Source organism: Phalaenopsis equestris, unplaced genomic scaffold, assembly GCF_001263595.1.
Source record: "Phalaenopsis equestris unplaced genomic scaffold, ASM126359v1 Scaffold218946, whole genome shotgun sequence".
NCBI lineage: Eukaryota > Viridiplantae > Streptophyta > Magnoliopsida > Asparagales > Orchidaceae > Phalaenopsis > Phalaenopsis equestris.
This window is the reverse complement of record NW_018237354.1, coordinates 310,312-335,526: the sequence shown is the minus strand read 5'-3', so window position 1 is coordinate 335,526 and position 25,215 is coordinate 310,312. Positions and strand designations below refer to the sequence as shown.

General features: G+C 35.3%; 1 protein-coding gene across 1 annotated transcript in view; it reads left to right on the top strand.

The window, feature by feature from the left end:
• The first annotated feature begins 4,379 nt into the window (after positions 1 to 4,379).
• The window catches only part of LOC110037357 (putative leucine-rich repeat-containing protein DDB_G0290503), a 59,489-nt gene continuing 38,653 nt past the window's right edge, over positions 4,380 to 25,215 (top strand). Inside the window, 3 exon segments of the mRNA XM_020741987.1 lie at positions 4,380 to 4,507; positions 4,585 to 4,660; positions 17,953 to 18,104. Coding sequence (XP_020597646.1) covers positions 18,026 to 18,104 — 79 coding nt within the window. The 5' untranslated portion in view covers positions 4,380 to 4,507; positions 4,585 to 4,660; positions 17,953 to 18,025.

The window sequence follows — 25,215 nt, the reverse complement described above, 5'->3', positions numbered from 1 at the left end:
GTGCCTTAGTTCTAAACCAACACCCAGGGTCAACCCTAAGGTCAAACAGTCCTATGGGAACTCTCCTTGAGCTCCCTCATAATGACCCCACCTACTAAGTGCTAGAGGTTATGACCAATATATAGAGCTTTAAGTTGAGTAAAGAGGAGTTTGGAATTTTTAATGATGAGGGTTCCTTTTCTAGTTTTCTAGGAATAGTCAACAGAAAAGTTCCATGACTAGACCCTAGGCTACTAAAGAGGAAGAATTATACCTCAACCAAAAGTGAGGTCAACAGTAATATTAAAACATATTTGCAAAATTAACACACTAAATCCACCCCCATCAATACACTTCCAAGGTGTTTGGATCCATCACTAAATCCACTCCCATCAGTAATCAGGACGCACGCTGCGGAACTCATCTACGTGAAGTTCCCTTCATGGAAATCCTCCACATGTTTTTTCTTACTTGTCTTTATCATTTTATACTCTTGCATTCTGATTCCTCTCTCCTCCAAATCATAATTTGAAAGGGAGTTTACTCAAAGAAAGGACTACATGACGATAGACAAGCTGGTGGCTCCTCCAACAAATAGACAACAAAAATAACGAGGATAGGAGCGCTGGACTGGAAAGGGCACAAACAAATGTAGACCTGATCGAAACTCTAAACCTAACCCACGTTTAACCCAACCCAGTATTGACCCAGACCCTAAACCTAACCTATACCCGACCCAACTCAGACTTGAACCAAACTCTAAACCTAACCCATATCTTATCTAACTGAGGCCAAACCCTAAACCTATGTGAGCTCGGGTCAACCTAGCTTAACCCTGATTAAATATGAACCAAAATTTAAGCCAACTTGCATTAACCCATCTTAACTCAAGACAACTTAAGTTAACATGAATAAAACCTAAATCAAACCTATGCCAAACTAGATCAACCCAGCTTAACTCAAGTCAAACTTAAGTCAACATGGGTCAACCAGCTTAACCCGACTTAAACCCATATCAAACCTAACCTCGGGTCAAACCTAACCTAACTCAAGTCAACTCAGCTTAACCCTAGCCAATCGTTAAGCCAACCCAGGTTAACTCAGGTCAATCTGAGCCAACAAAAAATAAAAACCCAATTTAACTCGAACTAGCTTAGAGCCAGCTTAGGCGTGAACCAGCCATCTCATACCATACCTTGGCTCGACTCTGAGCTAACTTGAGCTGAAAAGACCTAGCATACTATAGCTCAACCCTATTTTAAGTCTAATCCAATACTAAGTGTTACCTTTATATGTTTTATCTTACGCGTCGTTTCATGTTCTATTTTATATGCCACTTCATGCTCTATATTCTTTCATGTGTTAGTTCATATTTAAAAACAAAACAAAAATAGCAAAAAAAAAAAAGAAAAGAAAAGAAAAGAAAGCATAAAACACAAAAATAAATATGAGAATTTCTCAATTTTCTTTACAAGTATCAAAAATCGAAATTCAAATAAAATATAAATCAAAATATAGAAAACCCAGATTTCTCAATATGGCTGACAAACATAAAAACCAAATAATGCATGAATTAAAGTTGTGAAATTCAAATAAATGTTTTAGATACATCAAGATAAAGATCAATTACTAAATCTACGTAGATCAGACATGGTCTTTAGGTTAACTAATTTAGACACCGAACTGAAGGCCATACACTTATCTCAAGTTAGTCTGATTATAAAAGCATACATTAGTTCAGGTTGTTAGTTAGTACTAAGGACTAGAACATGGAAAATAACAAAACTATCCCATGAGACTAAAGAGAATTCATTAGAATGAAGTAACTCATGGTTATTGACAAAGGTATTTTAGACCACTTTCAAGCTATGAATCTTCTATGCTCCGGCGTTCAAAGAGGGTTCCTGTTCATGAGGTTGGTTCTAGTCAACAACTAACAATGCTTTTTAGATGAAGAAAACCATAAGCACCATGATCGGGGACGTTATTCTCAAAATCTAGGTTAGTCTGCCCATATAATTCTTTATAAAGTATAGGGTTTCATTTCTATCTAGAAATCTTTTCCTAACTGACTCTATTCTTAGCTTAGGGTTTCCAATCACTCATGTAAGCCGAATCAAGTATCCCTAAACTATCTTTTTATTTCACCCAATCAATCCAAATTCATCAAATCTTTTTAAATCTTTTTTATGTCTCTGGCCTTTCCCATGACATGTCAGCATTAGATTGTAAGTCTCGTCCTTTTGAACTTAATTCTTTCTATTTGGACTTTCCCAGTCCAATTTTGAAGACTAAATCTTTGACAATTAAACTTCTTATATAAATCTAGAGGTTTTCTTTAGGCCTTGCGGTTCTAAAGATGTAATCAAATATGAGAGCTTTCCCTTGTAGGGAACATGACCCCATAATTAAAATAAACCATATCTTATACTCGTAAGGTAAGTTAAAAACCCTGTTTCCATAGTCCCCAAAAAGCTCTCTTTTGGATGAATCCATTCGAAGTTAATATCTCTATCTTCTGAGATAGTACATTATTCTTCGAATGTCATATTCGATCATTTAGATAGAAATATTTTTAGATTGAAGGTGGTAAAAAAACAACAACCATTGCTTTTCAAGTAGATCGTGCAAAAATTGATGTTAAATTAAATGTATATCTAAAATTGAGTTTTCTTAAGCAACAAGAAAGCCTAAATACTAAATGGTCCTCATGGGCTTAATGTATCGAGCCACCAAACTATGCATTCAATGATTTGACATCGACCCGATCAATCGTACTCGTTAGTTGTATTTTTGAAAGTGACAATTTTCATAGCTCCTTGCTGACCTAAAGCTTTCTATGAGTACCTTCGTAGTACATCAACATTCCAACCTTAATCTTCAAGCGAGTTCTTTCGACAAGTCTAGCCCACACTACCCAAGTTCCAATTCCAAACTTGCATGAGCTGATTGGGCCTCCTCACCATACTCATCGACAACTATCTGACTACGCCACTGAGCTCGAGAAACAGTTCTGCAAGACGGCAGAAAACTCCATTCCGCGAGCATACATACCAAAATTTATTAACAACATAATAATCTACTTCAGCTGTCATATCAATGAGTCTACTCTAACTCCGTACTATACATCATATAATCTAGCTTTATATTTTTTCTGTAGGGTACCTAGGCTATAGAACAAATAAATAAAAAGATAAAGGGAACTGGAGGGCTCTCTCAATCATATACCACAAAAAAACTCTCTAATTATCTCTCTAAAAAATCATTCAACTTCTCACTCCTTCCTCAAGGTCTCTTCCGAATTGTATGAGTTTGCGAAGTATACAGGATCTCACGTTCCAAAGGGTTTTGATACTTTCATATCATTTCAAAAAATATCACTATTTAACTTTTAAAAATTAAAATACACATTTTTATACGTTAAAATGGTATGTTTGTGGCTGTGTTAAAGTTTATGTGTTAGATATATGAATGTATATGAATCGAGTGGAAAGTGAGTGCTCCAATCAGATCGTTGTATTTATATATTTTTACATTTTTATTTTATATATTTTTACATTTACATATTTATAAATCGAGTGGAAACTCTTAACCTTATTTTTAACAAATGTACCATTTGTTTGACTGTTGTATTTATATATTTTTACATTTTTATTTTAAATTTTTTTTATAACACTTATATATTTAATAATATTTCAATGTTTATAAGTTATTTGAGTGATAAATACTCAATTATAAATATATCTAAATTATCATACACTAACAAATATAATGTTTTAAATATAATAATTTAATTGAGCGAAAATTATACTTAATTTACAAAATTAAAAATATATATTACTAATTTAACTGTCAATATTATATATCACAATTATTATTTTTGGAGTCCCACTTAAAATTAAAAGAGAAATTTTATAGGATGGTGGTGAGATCTACAATGCTTTATACATAGAACATTGGTATGTGAAAGAGATGCATAAAATTTAGTTTAGTGATGTTAGATGAGAATGCTCAAGTGGATGAGTGGCTTTGTACTTAAGACAAAATATGAAATTGATATATTTGTGAAAGAGTTGGATTAACTCCACTGACAAGCATAATTAAAGAGAGTTAAAGATGATTTGCTCACATTAAATGTCCACTATCTGATGATTTATATTGGTGAGTAAATATTTTAGATTCAACTTATGTTAAAAAGATTATAAATAACCTTAAATTATTAGAATTAAATGAAAACATGATACTTATTTGAACACAAGGCTTTCCGATTCCTATTTTGTAGCTTTTGTTGGAGTCTTGAATTCAGACTCTAGCATGACAACTCGGCCGGCTGCTGGATCGCGGACCAGCAGCAGAATATGCGGTGGCATTGCCGTAAATTATATTGAATTAACTGTCAACCTTGTAGATAATAAACATTCCAGATTTATTATCTTTATTTGTCAAATTATCGGCAGAGCCTCGCAGTTTCTGCTACCTCCGGCTGCATCCGGGCCGCCCGGCGCTCCAATCTTTTTCTCTTCGTAAGGTTTATCTAATTTTTACTGTAGTTTTCACTTTTGTTAATCGTGTTGAGCATATTTAATTTTATTTTGATGTCAGCAGACCATATGCTTTTGGTCATCGCGTGTTCCACTGCTCTCAGAGGTATGAACAGTGAAGAGACGGGAACGGAATCCAGGTTAGTTTACTTTTTCCTTCTTTTATCGGGGTTTTTCCATTTAAGATGATTTAATCATTTTGTTTGACCGGAAACGTGGAAGATTATTGAACATGTTGCTGAGCTTGGTTTTGTGAAGTGAAGTAGATTTCGAATAATTTGAAGTTTTGATCAATATTTGATGTGCGGAGCTATGATTTTAGCTTTGGATGAACGCTTCTAGCCTAATCCAATTTGCGTTCTGTTTTTGAAAGATATCAATACCTCTTGGTTCTTCTCTTCTAGTGTTTTTAGAAAATTTGATAAAATTGCGGTTGGCTATGTTTTTTATCTATTTGTTGCTGTCTGGCAATAGATGAGATTTAACGTACTAGGATTTGGTAAATCCCGTAATCTGGATTTACTATATGCTATATGTGTTAAATCCATATAAGTGTTTGGCAATGGATTTACTAAATCCTGTAAATTTAGTGAAACTGTTTGCTAATTTCTGCCAGGATTTAAAAATTAGTTATGGCTGTTGGACTGTGATAAAATGAAACACACAGAGATTATCTAAAGTTTCTCCCACAAAATATTTTGATTCAATGTCAGAATGTAAAAGTCCAGATTACTTTCCCAAATCCTCTTTTTTTTTTTTCGAGAGGCGTATTTATGTAGTCCAACAATAGTAGCAAAATAACTCGATGAACAAAAGCAAACAAAGAATTTTCAGTTAGAATTTCTGTAACTTTGTGGACAACTAATGAAAAAGCTGTCACAAAAAACCCATGAGCTAATGTGTTCAGGATGGGTATTATAAGGCTATGATGAACAACCATACTGATGACTTCCTATGTATTTACATATCTACTTTGCAAATTGAGTAGTTCAGGGAAAGCAAATGAAAAATTACAGTCATCTAGAATCGTGTATCTGGTTACCAAAGAGATATCTTTGAAGAGTGACACAAAGCTAAATTTATGGGGAAATTACGTAAATAGCTCTTGACACAATGTTATTTACATATCTTTCACCCTCTTCCATCCATCAGCATTCTGCAGTAAAAATACTATGTAAAATTCAATGCCAAGTTAAACATGAAAGGGACAAAATTAAAAAAGTTTACAATTTGGGCTATATTATAAACATCAATCCACTTTATAAAAAGAAGCAAAAAGCAGAGACATTCGCATGTTCTACATCAATGACGTTGAAGTGGTCAACATGTGAAAGCATAGGTCGTCCAAGCTGCTCTGCTGTCTTATCATAAAAGTATGGATCCTCAATCGCCTTGGGCAGTGATAAGTCTTTCATTTAGAATTTAAACATCATAGCATCATCCCACATAGCGCATTGAAGAGTACGAGAGGGAGTAAAAAACAATTAAATTGATTGGGAAATTACGTACATAGCACTTTCCAAATACAGCTAAATCCAGAAAACTGATATTGCAATGGTTACAATGCAAAAACATAGGAGCATCATAAAAGTAGGGATCCCCAAAAAGAATAAAAAGGTACAAGATCATTACATGTAATAACGAGATAAATCTCACATATTCTTCTCTTGTTGATAATTGGCAATTCGAGATGGACAACAGATATATGTTGATGAAGTAAATGAATTTAAATAAATCTCTATAATTGAATGCCTGCATGCCAACTTGCAGCAAAACAAAAAGAAAAGAAATGAAAGCTCAAAGATCTGTTTCTTAAAAATGAACAAATTCTAAACAATCTCCATCGCATGAAAATTTAAAGAAACACGAAGTTGCAAGCTACATAATTAGGATCCCTTAAATCACTTATACAAATGGCAACTAATTGGAAAATACTGTCAGGAGATAAACAACAAATATTAAGCTGAACTAAAACGAAGTTCAAAAACATCGTTGATGTTCTATTACCTGATTGATTTTGCAATAATCCATATTCCAAAATGTCTTATATTGATTCAAACTAGTGCTATAAAGTAGGTGCTACTGTTTCTATCATATGTTGCATATCATAATATGCATTGCACACCTGGATGATGAAGAATGGCAAATCTAGGTGTCTGAGTATCTTCAGACCATCCATATATACCACATCATTGCCGCATAAAACATAGAGATATTCCATGGTAGCTCTCTCAAATTCTCACCCAAACAATACTTAAACAACACAATACTGCATATATACTGTAAGGCATTAAACTTGATAATTATTATAAAAATAAACCCCCTAATTGTATTTTAAGGTGGAGATAAGGCTGCTTGCATTTTCTCCTATAATGCAATTTCTTTTCATTTTTTTGATAATTTTCAAAGAGCCACAAGGCTTCAACATCTAGATAAAAAGACTAGGAAACTCCTTACCAAAAGGATGATAGATTGCTTCATGAAGCTCATGCAAGCCCAATTTCAAAGATTATGGTAAACGGAAATTTTTTTTCACACACAACAACTTTATCAAGTGAAGCATGACATCACAGAGCATCATGAAATTTTGTTGAGAAAAAATTATGCATTCATAGGCTTTGGATTTTCTTTGAGAAATTCTATAAGAAATGCCTCAAAAAGATTATTTGATTGATCATCATTGCCATCATATTTTCATCATTGCTAGGAGACAAATACAATAGGAAAATTCTTATGTGCATGCAACTTGGCCATATCATTGCTTCCCAACACCTTAACAATTTGCAGCCCTAAAACTTTTGGCATTTCCATGAGAAAGAGGGTGGAGCTTAATCTATAAATATCAGCCGGATTGAAAACAACAAACTTTGTGGCAACAAAAAAATTATAAAAACTCATTGATTTAAAATGCTCTTCACGCTGCATAATGGAAATCATATAAAAGAAAACTATGACAGTCATTATACTTGTATTTCTCTTTGTTATATACTTGCATTAGTGGAACTTCGAGGGAACCACATTTTCTAACTGCAAGCAACAAATTGAGCCCAATAATGATGTAGTTGTCAAGATATTTGGTAAATTTTTCTTCGATTGACCTGCATACTACCCCTTTTTTATGCATAGGTAAGATGGATGTGTTTAAAAAATTAAAATTTAGGTGTTAGATATGTAAAACATAAGAATTGAGTGGTATGTATCTAAATCTTCCTAAAAAACCAATAATTTTGAGTGTTATGTATGCAAATCCCCTTTTTCTACTATGCAAAATTGCTCCCATCGAAACATAACGGTGCATGCATGCCACCTAATGATAAACCACCAAGAGAAAGCAGAGAGCAAGCTTCTATTCCAATTTCACAAAAAAAGGGGCTGTTTGGTAGTAGCATTTGAGCGATTTAGGGTCTGTTTGGGGCAGCTGCAGCTTATCTAGATAAGCAGCTTATCCTGATAAGCTGCTTGACAGTTTGATTTGTGTGTTTGGAAAACAGCTGATTTGTAGCTGTTTCTGAATAAATGACCATTCTGCCTATGTGCAGTAGTGATTTTTGCAACAGAACTATCATAACTATATATTTGATAGTTTATAAGCAAAAAATCACTTCATAACAGTACAAAAAAGAATATACACCTCAAAAGCCGTCTCAATCAAAGAACAATGTAATCAATTTTAGTAAATAACTAAAAGAAGCTGCATGTGGAGATGGATTAGTCCTCCATGAAAGAATACAACAAATAACATGACACCAAGGCTGATTAACAAATATAAGGCATGTAACAAATTACATTAAAATTTGAGGCTGTAAAAGGGAAGTAAACTTGAATGTCAAAAAAAAAAAACAATTAATACATGCATTATCACTCTAAATACCTAAATATATATGGTAAATGCAACGTTGAAACTGATCAAATAATTAGTACAAAATGAGACAAAATTCATTTTATTAGTGTACAACTCCATTTCAATAATCATGACATGTTCTGGAAGTACAAAACCTAAAATACCTTTTCATTAAAACCTAGAATGCCTTTCCATTAACAAATGCAGTAAAACCCATTTTCTATAAGCAACTGCATTGACTATGAGTTCCATTTTCCTAGATGCTGCATTAAAGTAGATAGGGAAAATGGAACGACATGATAGAACAATATCTCTACTCAAATTTATTCTAACTATGTCTGGTAAGCCATCTTTTTGTTGAAAACTTTGAAATTACTACAAAATAAGCTTTTACTTTTACTAGTGAAGACCAGAGAAAGAAAAAATTAATTTCAAAGCTTATTACAAATAAGCTAGCCAACCTCTAATCAATACTCAAACAAATTTGCTACAAACTACTCTTAATGATTTTCTTCAAATGCATCATTTCATTTTTCAAAATAAATTATAATTTTTTATTAGTATAGAAAGGTTAAAAGTTTCTCATCTTTACTAATTTCTTGGATTTGAACTATAGAATAGTTAATTCATGATTTTCAAATCTACAAATTTGCATGAATTTCTCTGCCTCCATTTATTACGGGATTACAAAATCTTTTTTCCTTGAAACACTGGGATTAGAAGCTTTGAATTGGAAACTAGGCACCAACAACTGTTGCGTGATTTCAAAATTAAAACTTTGGAATGGAAAGTTTTGAATTTGAAACAAGGCACCAACAACTGTTACAGGATTTTAAAATCTATTCACTTAAAATATTGGGATGGAAAGCTTTCAATTGGAAATAAAGCACCAACAACTGTTGCGTCATTTCAAAATCTATAACTTAGAAATATTAGGTCGGAACAGGGGTTAGGAGATTACCTTGCAGTGAGCGAAAGTACTTTCGAAAAGTATCACCGGCCTGGGATTACAACCCGGGAGCGTCGCTTGATATTACCTAGCGGCGTCCGTGAATGCTTCCTAGAACTACTGCCGGTGTGGGATTGGAAGCTGTTAGAAGGCTATGGGAAGAAGTGTAGAACGACGAGATTTCGGGCACGGGATGAAAGCATGCACTACGGGAGGACAGATAGGTAAGAAATTTCCCTCGAACGTGGGCCGAGTGGTCCAACCTGTGGCCGTCGTTTAATACAAAAATTTTTCTGCTTATCGTGAATTGTATCTGAGACAGAGAAAACAAACAATAATGGGGCGTTTTAAAAATGCAAACGCAGGTGATTCGCTACGCCAAACAGAGCCTTAAGTTGTATTTAACTTATATCCTACCAAATAGTAAAAATGACAACCATAGGTTAACATTACGAACTGTATTTCATAGCTATTTCATTATATGAGAGATTTTATGCAAAATACACGCATAAATGAAGAAAAATTGTAGCTGAAATCAAATAACTACGAAATCCTAGTTCCAACCACAAATTATGCAGATGCCCCTCAAAAGGGAGAAAAAATTAAACCTAATTTCATATAGTTTCTTGATCGTAATTCCAATCTTAGGTCCTAGGTATCTGCAAATGAAGACAATCTCTTCTTCTTCATGTAAGCAAATTAGATGCACCATGGAAAAATAAAAAGTACCCACCGTCTCAGAAAATAGACAAAAAAAGCTACCTTCATTCTAAAAAACTTTAACCTAACTGATGATATCAAACAACAGCAAGCATGGAAATTGGAAACAACGCACGATGGGGAAAATAGGTTTGGTTCATATTCACCATATGAAGAGGAATCAAAATTGCAAGAAAAAAATTTACTGAAAAAAAGGTACCTTATTCTACGCATATTGGAGAAAACCTCTTGAGTAAAAGAAGGTGAGAATGTTATCGACATGTTAGGGCAATCGATGGTTGGAATATACAATCTAAGTGCCCGGTAGATGACGCTCTCGACAAGCAGACCGTTGGGAGGAAGAGATGGTCTTATCGCAACTTATTGACATAGTTGTTATCAAGCCGCACCATAAATACGAAGCGCACGGAGTTAAATCCATTGATTGATAGGATTTACTAAATTTGGGTTTTACAACTGAAATCTGTGAAATCCAGACTTACGGTATCTGGGGGTTTATTTTGTCCAAAATGACTGTCTGACAAGATTTCAATTAAATCTTGCCTAAATCCTACCATAAATTCATTGCCAGGATAATGATAGGATTGATTATATGCTTTGTGGATAGTATTACAAAAAGGTATTTGCCTAATGGAATTTTCGATTATGTAATTGATTTAACAATAAGGTGCTATTTATTTTTGAGTAGAATTCAAGAAATCCTGATTTGTGTAATCCGGCTAATCCTCAAATTCATGGGCTAATAAGTAACGCCATTTGGTTGCCAATTTTTTAATTTATGCGAATTTCTCAATATTATCAATCATTTAATTGAATGGTTTGGAGAATAAAGGTTTAAATTTATTTTTATAATTCGGTAAAAATGCATGTTGACTTTAATGTTATAACTCACCATTGCAATAATCACTGACTTTTCCCAATATTTGTGTTGGCTCTATGCAATCTTGCTTTGTTTACCATGTCCTATAGATTACATAGGTTAATCTGAAAAAGATTCTGGTTATAAATATCATAAACTCTACAAGCTACTTAAAAATGATGAAAGTAACAATGACAACAATTAAAATTGTAAGTTTTGATGGAAAATTATGATAGGATACCCAAATAAATTAGTTGACTGAAGAGCAATTGAAAGAAACATGAGTGTAGGATAAATCTTTGTGAGTGAAAAATTTGTTAAGGTTTATAAATCTTAATTTTTATTGATTCACAACTAATCCAAGCGAAGAAAGGTTATCAAACCAATCTTCCAGTGATGTAAAAGAACATAATTATATTCATTCAATAACATAATTTTAGTAGTAGTAGATCTAGTGACAGAGTTGTAGCTAGAGTGAACGTTTTTGATAAATTTAGAGGATTAAAATCTATTGGTTTATTTGGTTAATAACCACATGAAAAATATTTTTGACTTGTTGATGTAATCGTTAGAGCCTAGCCATGCTTTTGATCATGAATAATAAATCTAAGAGGGGTCACCCATACCATTATTGTATAATAGCTTAGACTCCCATCCATGCTTAATAATGATGTTCCTGATAGAATTGAAGTATTAAACCTGAAGGTTTTTGATGCACCATATTAATAAATTTTCGTGATCATACCTGATTAAGTATATGTTGTCCTCATTATCTGCCTTTCATACGACTTATATTCATTCATCAAATAGATGGATTTTTAGATGTTCGCTCTAAAAGTCAAAGGGGTACTCTCGCAACATAGCACTTGTCCCAAATGAATTCCAAAGGTGGCTCCCATGTTAAGCACTTTGTTTTGCATGATGTATATTTCCCATGTTTCAATTGTTGTATTGTGTTAATGTCATTTGTAATGGACCATGCTCTCATTTTTTGAGTTAATTGTTCATTGATAAGTCTCAAAATTGTCCTATTGATGCAAATTCCCAATTAGCTCACAGTCATAGAAGTGCTACAACATAATAAAACTTAACGTTGGATTTCTTGACATGGCTGATGCCATTTTACAATTACTAGCCGTCGTAGCTCTCACTCTTTCTAGTTAATGATTCTAGTAAATCATGAAGTGTAGAGCTCGTTTCTTCCATATTGTTTTGTAGAAATAAGTCATGAACTCAACATTCCTATAAATAACATTGGCCTTATGCTAATCTAGTAACCTAATAATCACGCAGAAGAATATCTTCATAATGTTATGTTGAGTTTTGTAGTAGACCAGCATCATTTCATTGATAGGATGAGTATTTAAACTTAATTACAATAGACATAATAATTGAAAGTAATAAAAGACAGAATAAATAATTAGGAAAGAAATTAAAACAAAATAAAACAAAAGAGGAAAGACATAATTTAGGGAATAAAATCAATTAATAAGTAATAATCGTGTAAGGATAATCGTTATAATCTAATACTCCCCTTAAGTTGAAGCATAGATGTTAGTTATGTTCAACTTAGACTTAAAATCATCGAACAAAGTGTGATGTAGATTTTTGGTGAAGATGTCCGATAGTTGACCACTGGAGGCTACATATAGAACGCAAATCTCTTCAGACTCAATTTTTTTCTTAATGATGTGTCTGTCGATCTCCACATGTTTGGTATGATCATGTTGGACTTTGTTGTGAGCAATGCTGATTGCAGCATTCTTATCGCAAAATAGCTGCAGCATGACAGAGGTTGGCATATGCAGTTCACGGAGCATGATACGTAGTCGGAGAACTTTATAGATTCCTAAGGATATTGATCAGAATTTAGCTTCAGCACTGTTTCGCCAACCACAAACTGCTTTTTTTTCTTCCACATGACGAGATTGCCCCATGCAAATGAGCGATACCCAGAGGTGGAATGCCAATCATGAACTGATCCGACCCAATCAACATCTGTATAAACAATAATGGACCAATAGGTGTAACGAGAAAAGCACAAACCTGAGCCGGATGTACATTTCAAGTAGTGGAGAATTTAGTGGACAACTTGGAGGTGGTGCTCGTTGGGGTCATGCATGAATTGACTTACTATTTCAACTATGTGGCATATGTCGGGGAGAGTATGAGCCAGATATGTTAGTTTTCACACAAGGCGCTGATAATGAGTTTTGTTGATATGTATAGCGTTGGGAATGTCAAACAATTTTTTCATTAAGATCTATAGGAACAATAATACGATTCCACAGTAGAAGACTGTTCTCTATCAGGAGATCAATCACATATTTGCACTAAGACAGACAAATTCCCCTAGAGGGCCGAGCCACTTCCATGCCAATGAAGTACCAAAGAGATCCCAAATCCTTCATCTCGAAGGACGAAACAAGAACTTCTTTTAGGGACTCCAATACATGGAGATCATTATCTGTAAGAATAATATCGTCAACATAGATAATAAGGATAGCTATCTGGCCATTGGAGGAGTGTCAGAACAAGAGGGTGTGATCCGACTGAGCCTGAGTAAAACAAGGGCCTATGACTACCTTTGTGAACTTGCTGAACCTGGTTTTGGGGACTGCTTTAGCCCATAAAGGGACTTTTGTATTCTATACACTTGTCCTTGGAGGCAGTAGAATCAAAACTTAGAGGGAGAGACATGTACACCTCTTCTGTCAACTCACATTCAGAAATGCATTCTTAATATCTAGTTTGAATAAAGTTCAATCCATATTAGTTGAAAGCGACAACAGGACACAAATAGTGTTTAATTTAGCCATTGGAGCAAATGTCTCATCATTGTCAATTCCATAAGTCTGTGAGTATTCTTTAGCGATCAATCTTGTCTTGTTGCGTTCAAAGGACCGATCAAAGTTGAACTTGGTGCTAAAAGTTCATCGGCACCCTACAACTTTCTTACCTCGAAGAAGGTTACGATGTCCCACATATGGTTCCACTGAAGGACATTTTTCTTCTCCATTACTGCCGTTTTCACGGTTGGATCTGCAAGAAAAACCTCAATAGTAGCAGGGATCTGAAAGTCCGTTAGGGCAATACCAAATGCTTTGTAGGTCGGCGAGAAACTGTGGAAAGACACATTTTGTCATAAAATGGAGGGAGCATGTTTGATTGCATAACTTGGAGAACTCGCCTCATTTGGAGGAGTGGTTGTGCTAAGGATGTCGCCCAGAGTGGAGTTAAGGTTTTGTAAGTAGGTAGTAGGCTCCTAAGAGCATTAGGATGGGCGTGCCGAGTGTAGACACGAATAGAGGGAGGAGGAGATGGTGCGCTCAACGGGACAGAGGACTTCCTAGTGGTGGGAAATATGAGGGGACTATCCATAGGGAGTAAGATAAGGGACAATGTCGCGGAACTCAAGCTTCCCCTCACTAGAGGTCGAGTTAGAAAAACTGGGAATATTTTCAACAAAGGAGACATTAGCAATCACAAATTTAATTTTGGTTGGATCAAGACATCGATTCCCCTTTTGAGTTGCGGAGTGACCAAGGAAGTACATCTTATGGATCTGGGATCAAGTTTGCTCTGAGTAGAAACGGTGTTCCGAACAAAGGCAGTGCATCCAAAAATTTTGGGATCTAAAGCGGAGAAGACTCAATTAGCAGGGAAGCATGGCTTCACGACGGCTAAGGGAATTCAAAACTTATGAATTTTTTGAGGAGACACTATTTATGAGATAGATGACAGTTAAAATGACATCGTTTCAAAAATATTTCGGTACATTAGATTGAAACATATTGGAGAGAGCAACGTTAAGGATGTGATGAATTTTTTTTCTCGGCTGCCCCATTTTGTTGAGGAGTGTCTGTGCAAGAACTTTGGTGGAGGATGTCTTTACTTACCAAAAATTCATTCAGGATAGAGTTGAAAAACTCACGACCATTGTTAGTCTGAAGGACCTGATTAGGAGTTTGGAATTGAGTGAGACAAATGTATAGAAGTTTTGAAAGGTCACATTAACTTCCTATTTGTTATTTGCAATGTAGGCCCACGTCATTCGAGTGTGGTTATTAATTAAGGTCAAGCAACACCGTTTATTGGTATAGCTGGAAGTGCGAGAAGGTCCCCATATTCCCCTGTGATGAGGGAAAAATGAGCGAAATGTGTGTAAGTGTGAGGTGGGTATAAGACCCAATGATGTTTGGCTAATTAACATCTCTCACAATTAAAATTAGAAAGATTTTTATTAGAAATATGAGAGACTACAATTTTTTTAAATATTAAAAACTATGATGATCTGAACGATAATGTAATAACATAACAAGACTTTCAATAACTCGAGATAGGTTACTAATTTTGAGTGCCGTGTCTTCACTCTCCGTGTTGTTCTGTTAGAAGTAATAGACTCTGACTATCCTCTTAGCAGTTTAAATTATCCTCCCCGATTGATGATCCTGAAAAACTCAACCATCAAAAGAGAAATTAGCCACACAATTGATATCACTTGTCAACATGCTGACTGATAAAAAGTTACATTGTAATTGGGGAACATGTAAAATAGACTCTAGAATTAGATCGGTCGTTGGCATAATCGATCCTTTACCAGTAATGGAGGTACAAGATCCATCGATAATTATGATGAAATTTTTTCCAGATCACGAGTAGTAAGTCAAGAAAGCTTACGATTAGCCAGTCATGTGATCCATAACACCTAAATAAATAACCCATGAATTAGAGTAGGAATAAACTATGAGAGCCATAGTAAGAGTACCTTGTCGGACATGGTAGGTCGATGGACCCGCAGAGACTTGATTGACTCCAAGAAACCTGATCAATTGTTCTATCTTGTGTTTTAGGGATTTAGAGAAATCTAGGATGTTTTGGGTATGAATCAGTTAAGCCATGCCTTGTTCGGCCGTCGCCGTGAGTACCTTAACAACAGAGGATTTGCTTAAATGTTTGTATGTCGACTTACCGTGAAGTTTTCAACAGTTACCCGATCGTGGTTGGGTTTGTGACAGTAAACACAAGTAGGATGACCGGTGCGCGAGGGTTGAGCACTATTTGAGATCAAGGTGGATGACTCAGCTGAAGGCGTGGAAGTGTCGAGCATAACAAGTCTCCTACTTTCTTCCCGACGAATCTCGGTAAAAGGAGCTCGAGCAGAAGGATGTGAAACCTAGCCAAGAATACGGCTCTGAACTTCGTCAAGGTCCTTATTAAGACGGGCAAGAAATTGGAATATACGATCCTTTTCCATGATCTTCTACAAGTGGGATAAGTCGGCCAGAGACTCGTTGTACAGGTTGCATTTCATTCATAAAGAAACTAGATCATTATAATACTGTGTCACTGTCCTTGACCCTTAATTTGACTCCCAGGTCTTCTTAGATACATCATAGAGTTTGTCAGAATTTTCTACATCTGAGTAGGTATCACAGACAACCGTCCAGAGAGTACTAGCAGAAGGGAGGAACATCATGTACGAGCAACAGGTTGAAGTCTCCATGGAGATGATCAACCATGGCATGACCATGGAGTTCTCCACTTCCCAAGCTATGAGGTGACCGTTGGAGGATCACAAATCATACCTATGAGATGACCGAACTTTCCACGTCCTTTGATGAATAAAGACACCGCTTGGGAGCATTTGAGGAAATTTCTGACATTCAACTGTTGTGATCTAGAAATTCATGTTTGCTTTTGATTTTCCGGTCTGCAAGGGAGCGGGGGTTGGAATCGATCCTCCGGTGGAGTAAAAAACGCCATTTGAGGGTGATTTATTGAAAGAATCAATTATAATTTCGACTGAGCCAAAATATATGTTTTTGCGGTTTTGAGCCATTGTTGAATTTTGGTAGAATCACGACAAACAGGAACAACAGTAGAAATTGCAGGTAGGACAACTCCAGGGATACTTTCAGCAAAACAGGGGCAAGATCTTCAGTTCACTGGACCTTGGAAGAAGAAGTCCTCTGGCGGACAACAACAGGAGAAATCTAGTGGCAGATGTATTGTTCACTGGACCCTGGATGAAGAGCGGCTGATCTTCTGCTCCCTGGAGGAAGAGCAACAGAATCTTGTGGACAGGCGCTGATCTTCTAGGACATAATAGGGAGAAACCTGCGGACAGAGCCAGGAGAAATCCTTATGGAATTCCTGCAGTTCGCTGGATTTGGCAAGGAAGGCCTCCGACTAACGGGAGGTGGAGGCAGCAGCTGCTGGAACCGGCAGAGGATTCGGGGCTGCTGGTTCTAGGTTTACATTCTGATACCATGTTGAGATTTGGAGTAGACCAGCATAATTTCATTGATAGGAGAATGGGTATTTACACCCAATTATAGTATAATGGAAAGTAATAAAAAATAAAATAAAATAAGTACGAAAGAAATTAAAACAGAATAAAACAAAAGAGGAAATACACATTTTAGGAAATAAGATCAAATAATAAGTAATAATGGGGTAGGGATAGCCGTTATAATACAATGTGTTCAATGTGTAAACAGTTTTGTTGCATGTAATAGTATGTCATCTTGAAGAAATAATCAGTACCAACAAGAATTAAAGATTGTGACGGAGTAGTCCTAGGAAGTCCTGTTACTTCCTGCACTATTGTTCTCCTAAGGGCATATGATTGGCAGTGGTGTTTAAGCCTTCGCTATGTATGATACATTTGGCATACTAACACGTGCAGCATTAAGGACAGTTTCCCATTAAGTTAATGTGGTCTAGTTGTGACTGAATTGACTAGCGATGCCAAAGGCATCTCAACACTAGCGCACAAGCAGCATGCATTGTACTAGTTAATTAACTTCTAGAGAGATTTTAACTACTGCTGGATGAAGTCTGCCTTTTTTATATTCTGATTGGCTTCAATGGGCATTTATCTTTCTTGTAAATGGCATTTTCAATAGTAATTTCAAATTAAAATATTTGTATACTTTTATACATCTTGAATTACTTGTATTCTATAACTGAAAAAATTTCAATTTGAGAACATATTTATTCTTCTAGCCATATTAGTCCACAATTAAATTCATATGTTTTCAACTTTTATATATTGCAGGTAAAATTCCGTTAATTAATGAGATAGTAGAAGCAAATTAGAAAGTTAGCTGTCTGGATTCAAGATTTCTTATATGAAGAAAAAACAGAAGTTCCAAAAACTTTTGAATTCTGTTGTCAAGTCCCATGGAGAAATTGAGGAGGACAGGAAAGGTACTTGTCTAGCATGAGAATTCTGCAACCGAGCATGTTGTAAAACTTGCTGAGTTTGTTGGTATGGAATCACAAAATTTGGTATCGGTAGTGTCTACTGGTCTCATCTACATCACATTCAAATTTCTATATATATATATATATATATATATATATATATAAAGCGTGACAATAAACAATATCTTTTAAAAGTTTCGTTTATGTAGTAGAACTTCAAGAACAAAATCCCCCTTTATTTAAATGTCTAGCAAGAAGGAAAAGATTGGATGGATAATGAGGTTGTTGGAGAAAAGGTTTGAAAGTGCAAATATTCATTAAATAATTCATGAATAGATTGCAAGCATGCCACATCGTGACATGGAAATGCAGTAACAAGATCTATATTGTGGCTTTTGGAATTATGTTGGAATATTGCAGGTTGATCAGCACCATCTTATGGTTAGTTTTTTATATTTACTCGTTTAATATTCTTGATTGTGATCAATAACTGACATATAAAAAATGAAACTTGTGGTAGCTATTTTTTATGTTTCTAATTTTTCCCTTAAATTCTAAATTATTTAGTTTTTTCTCTGGTGACAACAACAACAATGACAACACCAAGAACTAGTCTTTATCCCTTTAAGCGATACTTTTCTATCACATGATAGGCCCGATGTATTTCTATATCACAACCATCCAACTTGAATTCTACTAATAACATCCACATCTATATCACTATCACTTTGAACAATATACCCGAGATATCTAAAATGTTCACTCCTTTTAATAAATTGATAACCCATTATTACAACTTTGTTACTAGATCTACTACTACTAAAATTACATTTCATGTTTTCTGTTTTACATTTACTCTAACGAAGACCTTCAGACTCTAATGTAGGCCTCCATAATTCAAGTTTTTCATGACCTCTTTCTACACTCTTATCCACAAGAAGGGCATCATTAACGAAAATCATACACCAAGGAATATCCTCCTCTAAATGTCCAATAAGAGCATCCATAATTAAAGAAAAAGATATGGGCTTAAAGCTGACCCCTGATGTAATCCAGTTGAAATAGGAAAATACTTGGTCATTCCTTTTTCCGTTCAAACATAAGAACTATAGTATACATATTTTTAACCGTTTCTCTACGGCGATTAGTTCTAAATTTTAAGAAAGGCTTCTTTATATTTAAAAGATACCATTGAATTAACTGATATATGAATCATCTATATTCTTTGCATGAAAATATAGCATACTTCATACTAGTCATAAGGGGAAATCCTAGTACCAATTCATCTTGAATCGAAGTATTATTATCAATGCCTTAGTTGTATCAAAATTTCATTTAGAAACGAGGCTAATTATAGGGTTATTTCACTGATCATGTAAGGATCATGTTAGAAATGAAATTTAACAACTTTGCAAATTTATTGGTTAAATTATTGAATTAAAAAATCATCTGTGTGATGATATTTATGTCTTTCAAACACAAATTATCACATTATAAACTAAGCGAGTTCATGCAAGTGAGCTTGAAGTATTTTTCAATTATAACGATGAACCCATTTATTTGAAGAATAATTATGGTGGGAGAGAGAATCTTTTTTTTATGGTTCAATGTATTTAACAATGATGCTTATAAGTTTACCTCGAAAAGTAAAATTTCTAATTGGTTAATGAATGTAGTACTTTTTGGCAGGTCAAATATGCTAATGAATGAAAAATGTTATTTGCAATGATTAAATTATTATGTCAAGTTAAAAATTATTAGGTAATCTGTAAATTAAAAAGAAAGTTCGGAAATGGAACATTCTACCATATAGGCTGAAAAATAAAGGAACTTCTAATCCGTCTTATTTGCTTGATGAGCTTAGTTCATTAACATAGACCGTTCTAGGGCTCCTAGAAGTGTGAGAAACACAATAAAGCCATAGGTAAGCTGTAAGAGGGTCACGGAAAGTGGGGTGAATGTTGGCGGCTGAAAACCGGCATGAACAACGGGACAACAAACTGGAAGCGGAAAACAACAGTTTTCTGCTGTCAAACAGCTGTAAAACAACAATATGCAGCAAATTAAACAGTGGGTCAATGATAGAACAGTAAGATGCGCATCGCGAGGGGGATCCACCACGTGCTCCTGAACAAGATACAGACACACCACTTCCAAAAGTAAGAGGATATAACTCCAAGGAGCAGAAAATAAAGAACAAGTCTCCAAACATAACAACAATTGCTAATAGCCCTTCCAAACAACAAAAAACACACATAGTTTTCTTATAGAAAATAAACTAATTAAAATAGGGAAATAGGAAAAGAAAATAAAGGTTAGAAATTTTGCTAAAATTAAAAGCAAGAATGCATACTTGGTGAAACAACATCATGCAAAATTGTAGAAACGATGAAGTTCAGCATTAGTAGGAGGGATTGCGTCTCACGTCACTCTTCCTATATAGGAGAGACTTCTTTTTCTTCTCTATAAACGCTCGGATCCAACTGCTTGATGTAAGTAGATTTCCAAAGCTACAATTCACCACTTTTGTCTGGTTATCTTGTTGTGAGTGTGTTGTTGAACCAAACTAGAACTTAATACCTAGCTTACTATATATAATCTTTTTGAAATAGCTCCAAAATTTCACATCTCCATTTGAATTATTGATCTATTGAATCGCTTTCAATAGTGGCGACGTAGGTGCAAAAAATGAATGTTAGAGAATCCTGAAGCTCCATTAATAAGGGTTGAACTGACTCTGATATTTGCTCTTCCATGACGTTGCTTTCTTGCATCACCAAGTTCAATTTCACTAGAGTCTCTCGCATAATTTATAGAAATGTGGCATATGGCACCAATATTCATGTTTTGGTTTGAATACCCATCACTGTCCACTCCTTCAACGACAAAATAATACTTTTTGCCATCCTTAATAAATGAGTAGGTGTTTTTGCAATCATTATAAAGTGTACCTCTTGTCATTCTTTCATGATCAACCCAAAAAATAAAATATGAATCTATAGGCACGACATCACTTAATTTTCATCACACAGTTTGTCTCTCATAAAAAACTCTATGAGACACCTTCTATCAATTATGATTGTATTATCTTTCTTCAAGGTAGAAGGAGAATAAGATTGTGTGTGTTTCTGTTTGGCCAAGTTCAACTTGTCGATCATTTGAGTAGATATCAAATTTTCAGAATTGCCTCCATCTATATTTAGGTTGCCCCTACAGTGCAACATATATGAAAGATGTTATGGTGGAGCCACTATTGCTCTTTTATAGCCTCAATCTGAAGAACTCGTTGGATTATCATTATCTCTTTCTATTTAACTGGAATTCGATATTCCTGATTTGCTTTCTCACCTTTTTTAAGTGTCTCCTGTATGATTGTATATATATTTTCATTGCTTTTTGCTCGGTGAAAGATATTATCCACCTGTTTTAACAATCAGATACAACTTTCTCAAAGTCATGGCACTTGAAATACTTTCTGGCTGGGGTAAATTTGGGAGTGTTTATGGGCTACATCTTTTCTCCACTATATTGGTCTCTTTTCGAGTGGGGACGATCCACTGATTGTTTTCTTGCTGCTCGATTTGATGGTTGAACTTTGTTTAAAGGGTGGTGTAGACCTGTTATTACTGTGTTGTCGCTCCACCTTCAAGGATAGGATCTGGATATTCTGTAATGTCCAATAGAATGTATCACATTGTTAATAGATGATCTCAATCCTTCTAAATATAACGTTACGATATTCTTCTCGGGCTCCATTAATTTACACATCAACAAAGCCTAACTCCTCTATTTAGAGATCTTGCTATAGTGGTGAAATCTCAAGAACATATTATGTTTATAATTTTTTTAAGGATATTTGCTCTGCATCTCCCTTTTCATCTTGGACTTGGTCATGATTTTATTTTTTTCCTCATGTTGGCAGAGACGCTTCAAAATTTTCAACCATAAAGATGCACTCTTTCTTAACTTAATGACGGCTTACTGCCCTTTTGCAAGGTGGAACGTTTTTGCATGCAAAAACCTGTTCCACTATTTGTACTCATACAATCAACTCGTCTGGTTCCAAACGACTGTCAAAATATGGTAAGTCAATCTTCTCTTTAAAATTTTGACTTCGTTGAAATTCCATATCGTGAGGGTATTGGTTATTTGCCACTGAAAATTTTTTGGTGGAAGGGATTTACTTTCTTCTCTTGATCTGACGAGTTATTGTTGTGACTATGGATGACCACTACGAGTTGTCTCCTCTCAATGGCCGCGAGACTTTGTTGCAATTGGAGGATTTGTCATTGCATATCCTCTATTGTCATCTTCTGAACTTCTTGTTGAGGGTTTTGCTTTGGCCGCATGGTGCCATTTTCTTTTGGTGAGGGTTTCAGCGGATGCATGATTTCTAATCAAAGATTGTCCGGGTGTATATGTTTTGATACTAGTTTTTGGGGTGGATTTATTTTGGAGATAGGAATGTTGAATTTAAAAATTTAGGATTAGTGTTGGGAATTGAGGTAGTATTGATTAGGGTATGCTAGGGGTATTACTTTAGGCTCTTAGTAATTTTGATTTGGGGGCAAGGAAGCCAAATCCCTAAAATTTTAGGATTTGTTGGGCTCTGATATCATATGTGACAATTCTAAAGCTTCAAGAAGGTGCGAGGAACATAATAAAGGGTCAGGTAACTTATATGAGGGGTAAAGGAAGAGGGAGGAATGACGGCGGCTGAAATCTGGCTTGAATCGCAGCTGGACAGCGAACCAGAAGCGGAAATCAGCAGTTTTCTGCTGTCAAACTGTAGTAGGCGGCAAGTTAGATGGCTGTCCAACTGAAAACAGCTGGTCAATGGTGAAACAACGAGGCACGAATGGCGAGGGAGATCCGCCGCTTGTTTCTGAGCAAAATACAAGCACATAATTTGCAAAAGGAGGATAATAAAACACTCCAAATGTAATAACAATAGCTAAAAGTCCGCCCAAAAAATAAAAAAATACACGATAATAATTTTCTAATAAAAAATAGCCTAATTTGAAATAGAAACATAGGAAAAAAATTAAAGTGTAAGAAATTTTGCTAAAATTTATAACGGGGATGTACCATGAGCGAAATGACATCCCGCAATCGCAGGATGTTCCGTGATCATGCAGAATCACAGAAAGGCGGAAGTTTCACCTGTTTACGTGAAGGATCACATAACACATCATTAACTGAATGGAGATTACACCTTGTTTCACTCTATGTGGTCTTTTACTGCAGCGACTCAAGAATCAGTTTTAAAAAAGGCTTGATTCGATCGAAGATAAAAGAAATGATCTCTCTTTGTCAAAATTTCCACACTTTGCAGTTTTTCAAGTGACAGCTTCATTATCAGCACCCATTGACTCGGCAGCCTTTTTCCTTGATGGATATCCCCGGTATCTTTATTCTTAGACATTGATCTTTCTCTCCGTATGATTTGTTAGCCTGAACTAAAGTTAATAAAAGAAACAATCAACATAGATTTTCGTGCTTAGACATGCTACATTAATTACCCTTAAGCAAGGCAACGTCAATTGAGAACTTTGCATTTTCTGTTATAATTGTAGCATATTTGTTTAACCTATATTCATTGAAATAAAAATCAGAGGTAGCAAATTTAGGTCTTATCTTACGATTTAGATTCATTTTTTTAGGTATTGCTTGGTCAGCTGAAGACTTTAATTGAAACTTCTTAGCTACCTATCATTAAGAAATTCTCAGTCTTAGCCTTTTTGGTGATGGTGAAGGGCATATATGCTTAATACTTAGAATTTTTGGTAGGTGCATGAGCTTTAGGTGGGATTTGTTCTCTTTCAATTCCCTTTTTCCCTTTAAATCCCTCATTGTTGAATATCAAAGCCCTGCTTTCTCTGCTAGGTGAATAACCCATCGAGCAGCATCAATGGTGATGCCTTAGACTTATTTTTCTTTTGAATTTTCTTTTACTTGGTGACTGCTTTGATACTCAAGGTACGACTATTGAAGGCTTGGTGGTGGATCTTTCTCTTTTCAGTCTAACCTTCAGAATGATGTTCATTACACCATCATTCTTGGATGATGTTTCAAACCACAAAATAGGGTTTTTTACTTCTTTTAGATTTTATATTATTCTCAGTTTTTCATCTCAGGCACAAGCATCTTTACCATCTCTTTAGACTGGCCAAATGACTTGAATGTCTCAATGTTTGCAAGTTCTGGAGTAACTAGGATTTTACGTCCCTTCCCAGCTCTTACAAAGAAATAATTATTTTGCTAGCCCTTGTTGCAAGATGTCAACCCCTCTTTACTCTATGATTTAGAAGGTCTGGTGAATGAGAAAAATTTCCTTGAAGAGACCTTACTTTTGAAAGGTAAAGAAACTGTTATACCAACCAAGGAATGCCAATTTTCAAAGAAAACCACTCCCCTCCTCTTAGTATATCTAAAGCCTTCGGAGAATGTTAAGGTTGATCAATCTTGAATTCCATCAGTATTTCATTGAATTCCTTGTAAAAGGATTGATTTATCCTCCTCGCAAACTATTTCATTCTTCCTATAAAATTCGATGTCTCAGTTCTCTAAAATTTAGATTGAATTCATCTAGTAAATAGAACTCCGATTTTATCCATACTAAAATTTTTTGCTTTACTCAAGGGAAAAATCAAAATCACTCGTAGAGCTGGGTATGTTATTCTTGATCTCCTTTTCATCGATGATCTTTTGTTGGCATTCTTGTTGACCTCATTTTTAGTGAGGTCTAGTCTTCCTCTTAGGGTTTAGGATCTAGCCTTAGGGACCTCCCTTGACTATCTTAGAACCTTAGAAGTGGTGCCCTCCTCGTTTTTAGTTCGACCTATTTCAGTCCTCTTTTGGAGTTTCGCGTGTGCGGTATCGACTTCTAACACTTAGGAGGATGAAACCGACATGAGGAAACCCAAAATGGATTCCTATAGGACCTTCCCGAGCCTTAGGGTGGCCTTCTGCACAATTCGCACGCCCGCGCGCGTCCGATCGCCGCAATTCGCATTGCCTGCATTGCTACTTGTCGAATGCTCGATTAAACCACTTGGGACGATCGATCGCGGGTCGAAATTATGTGAAATTTGAATTTCGACGCGTTTTGACC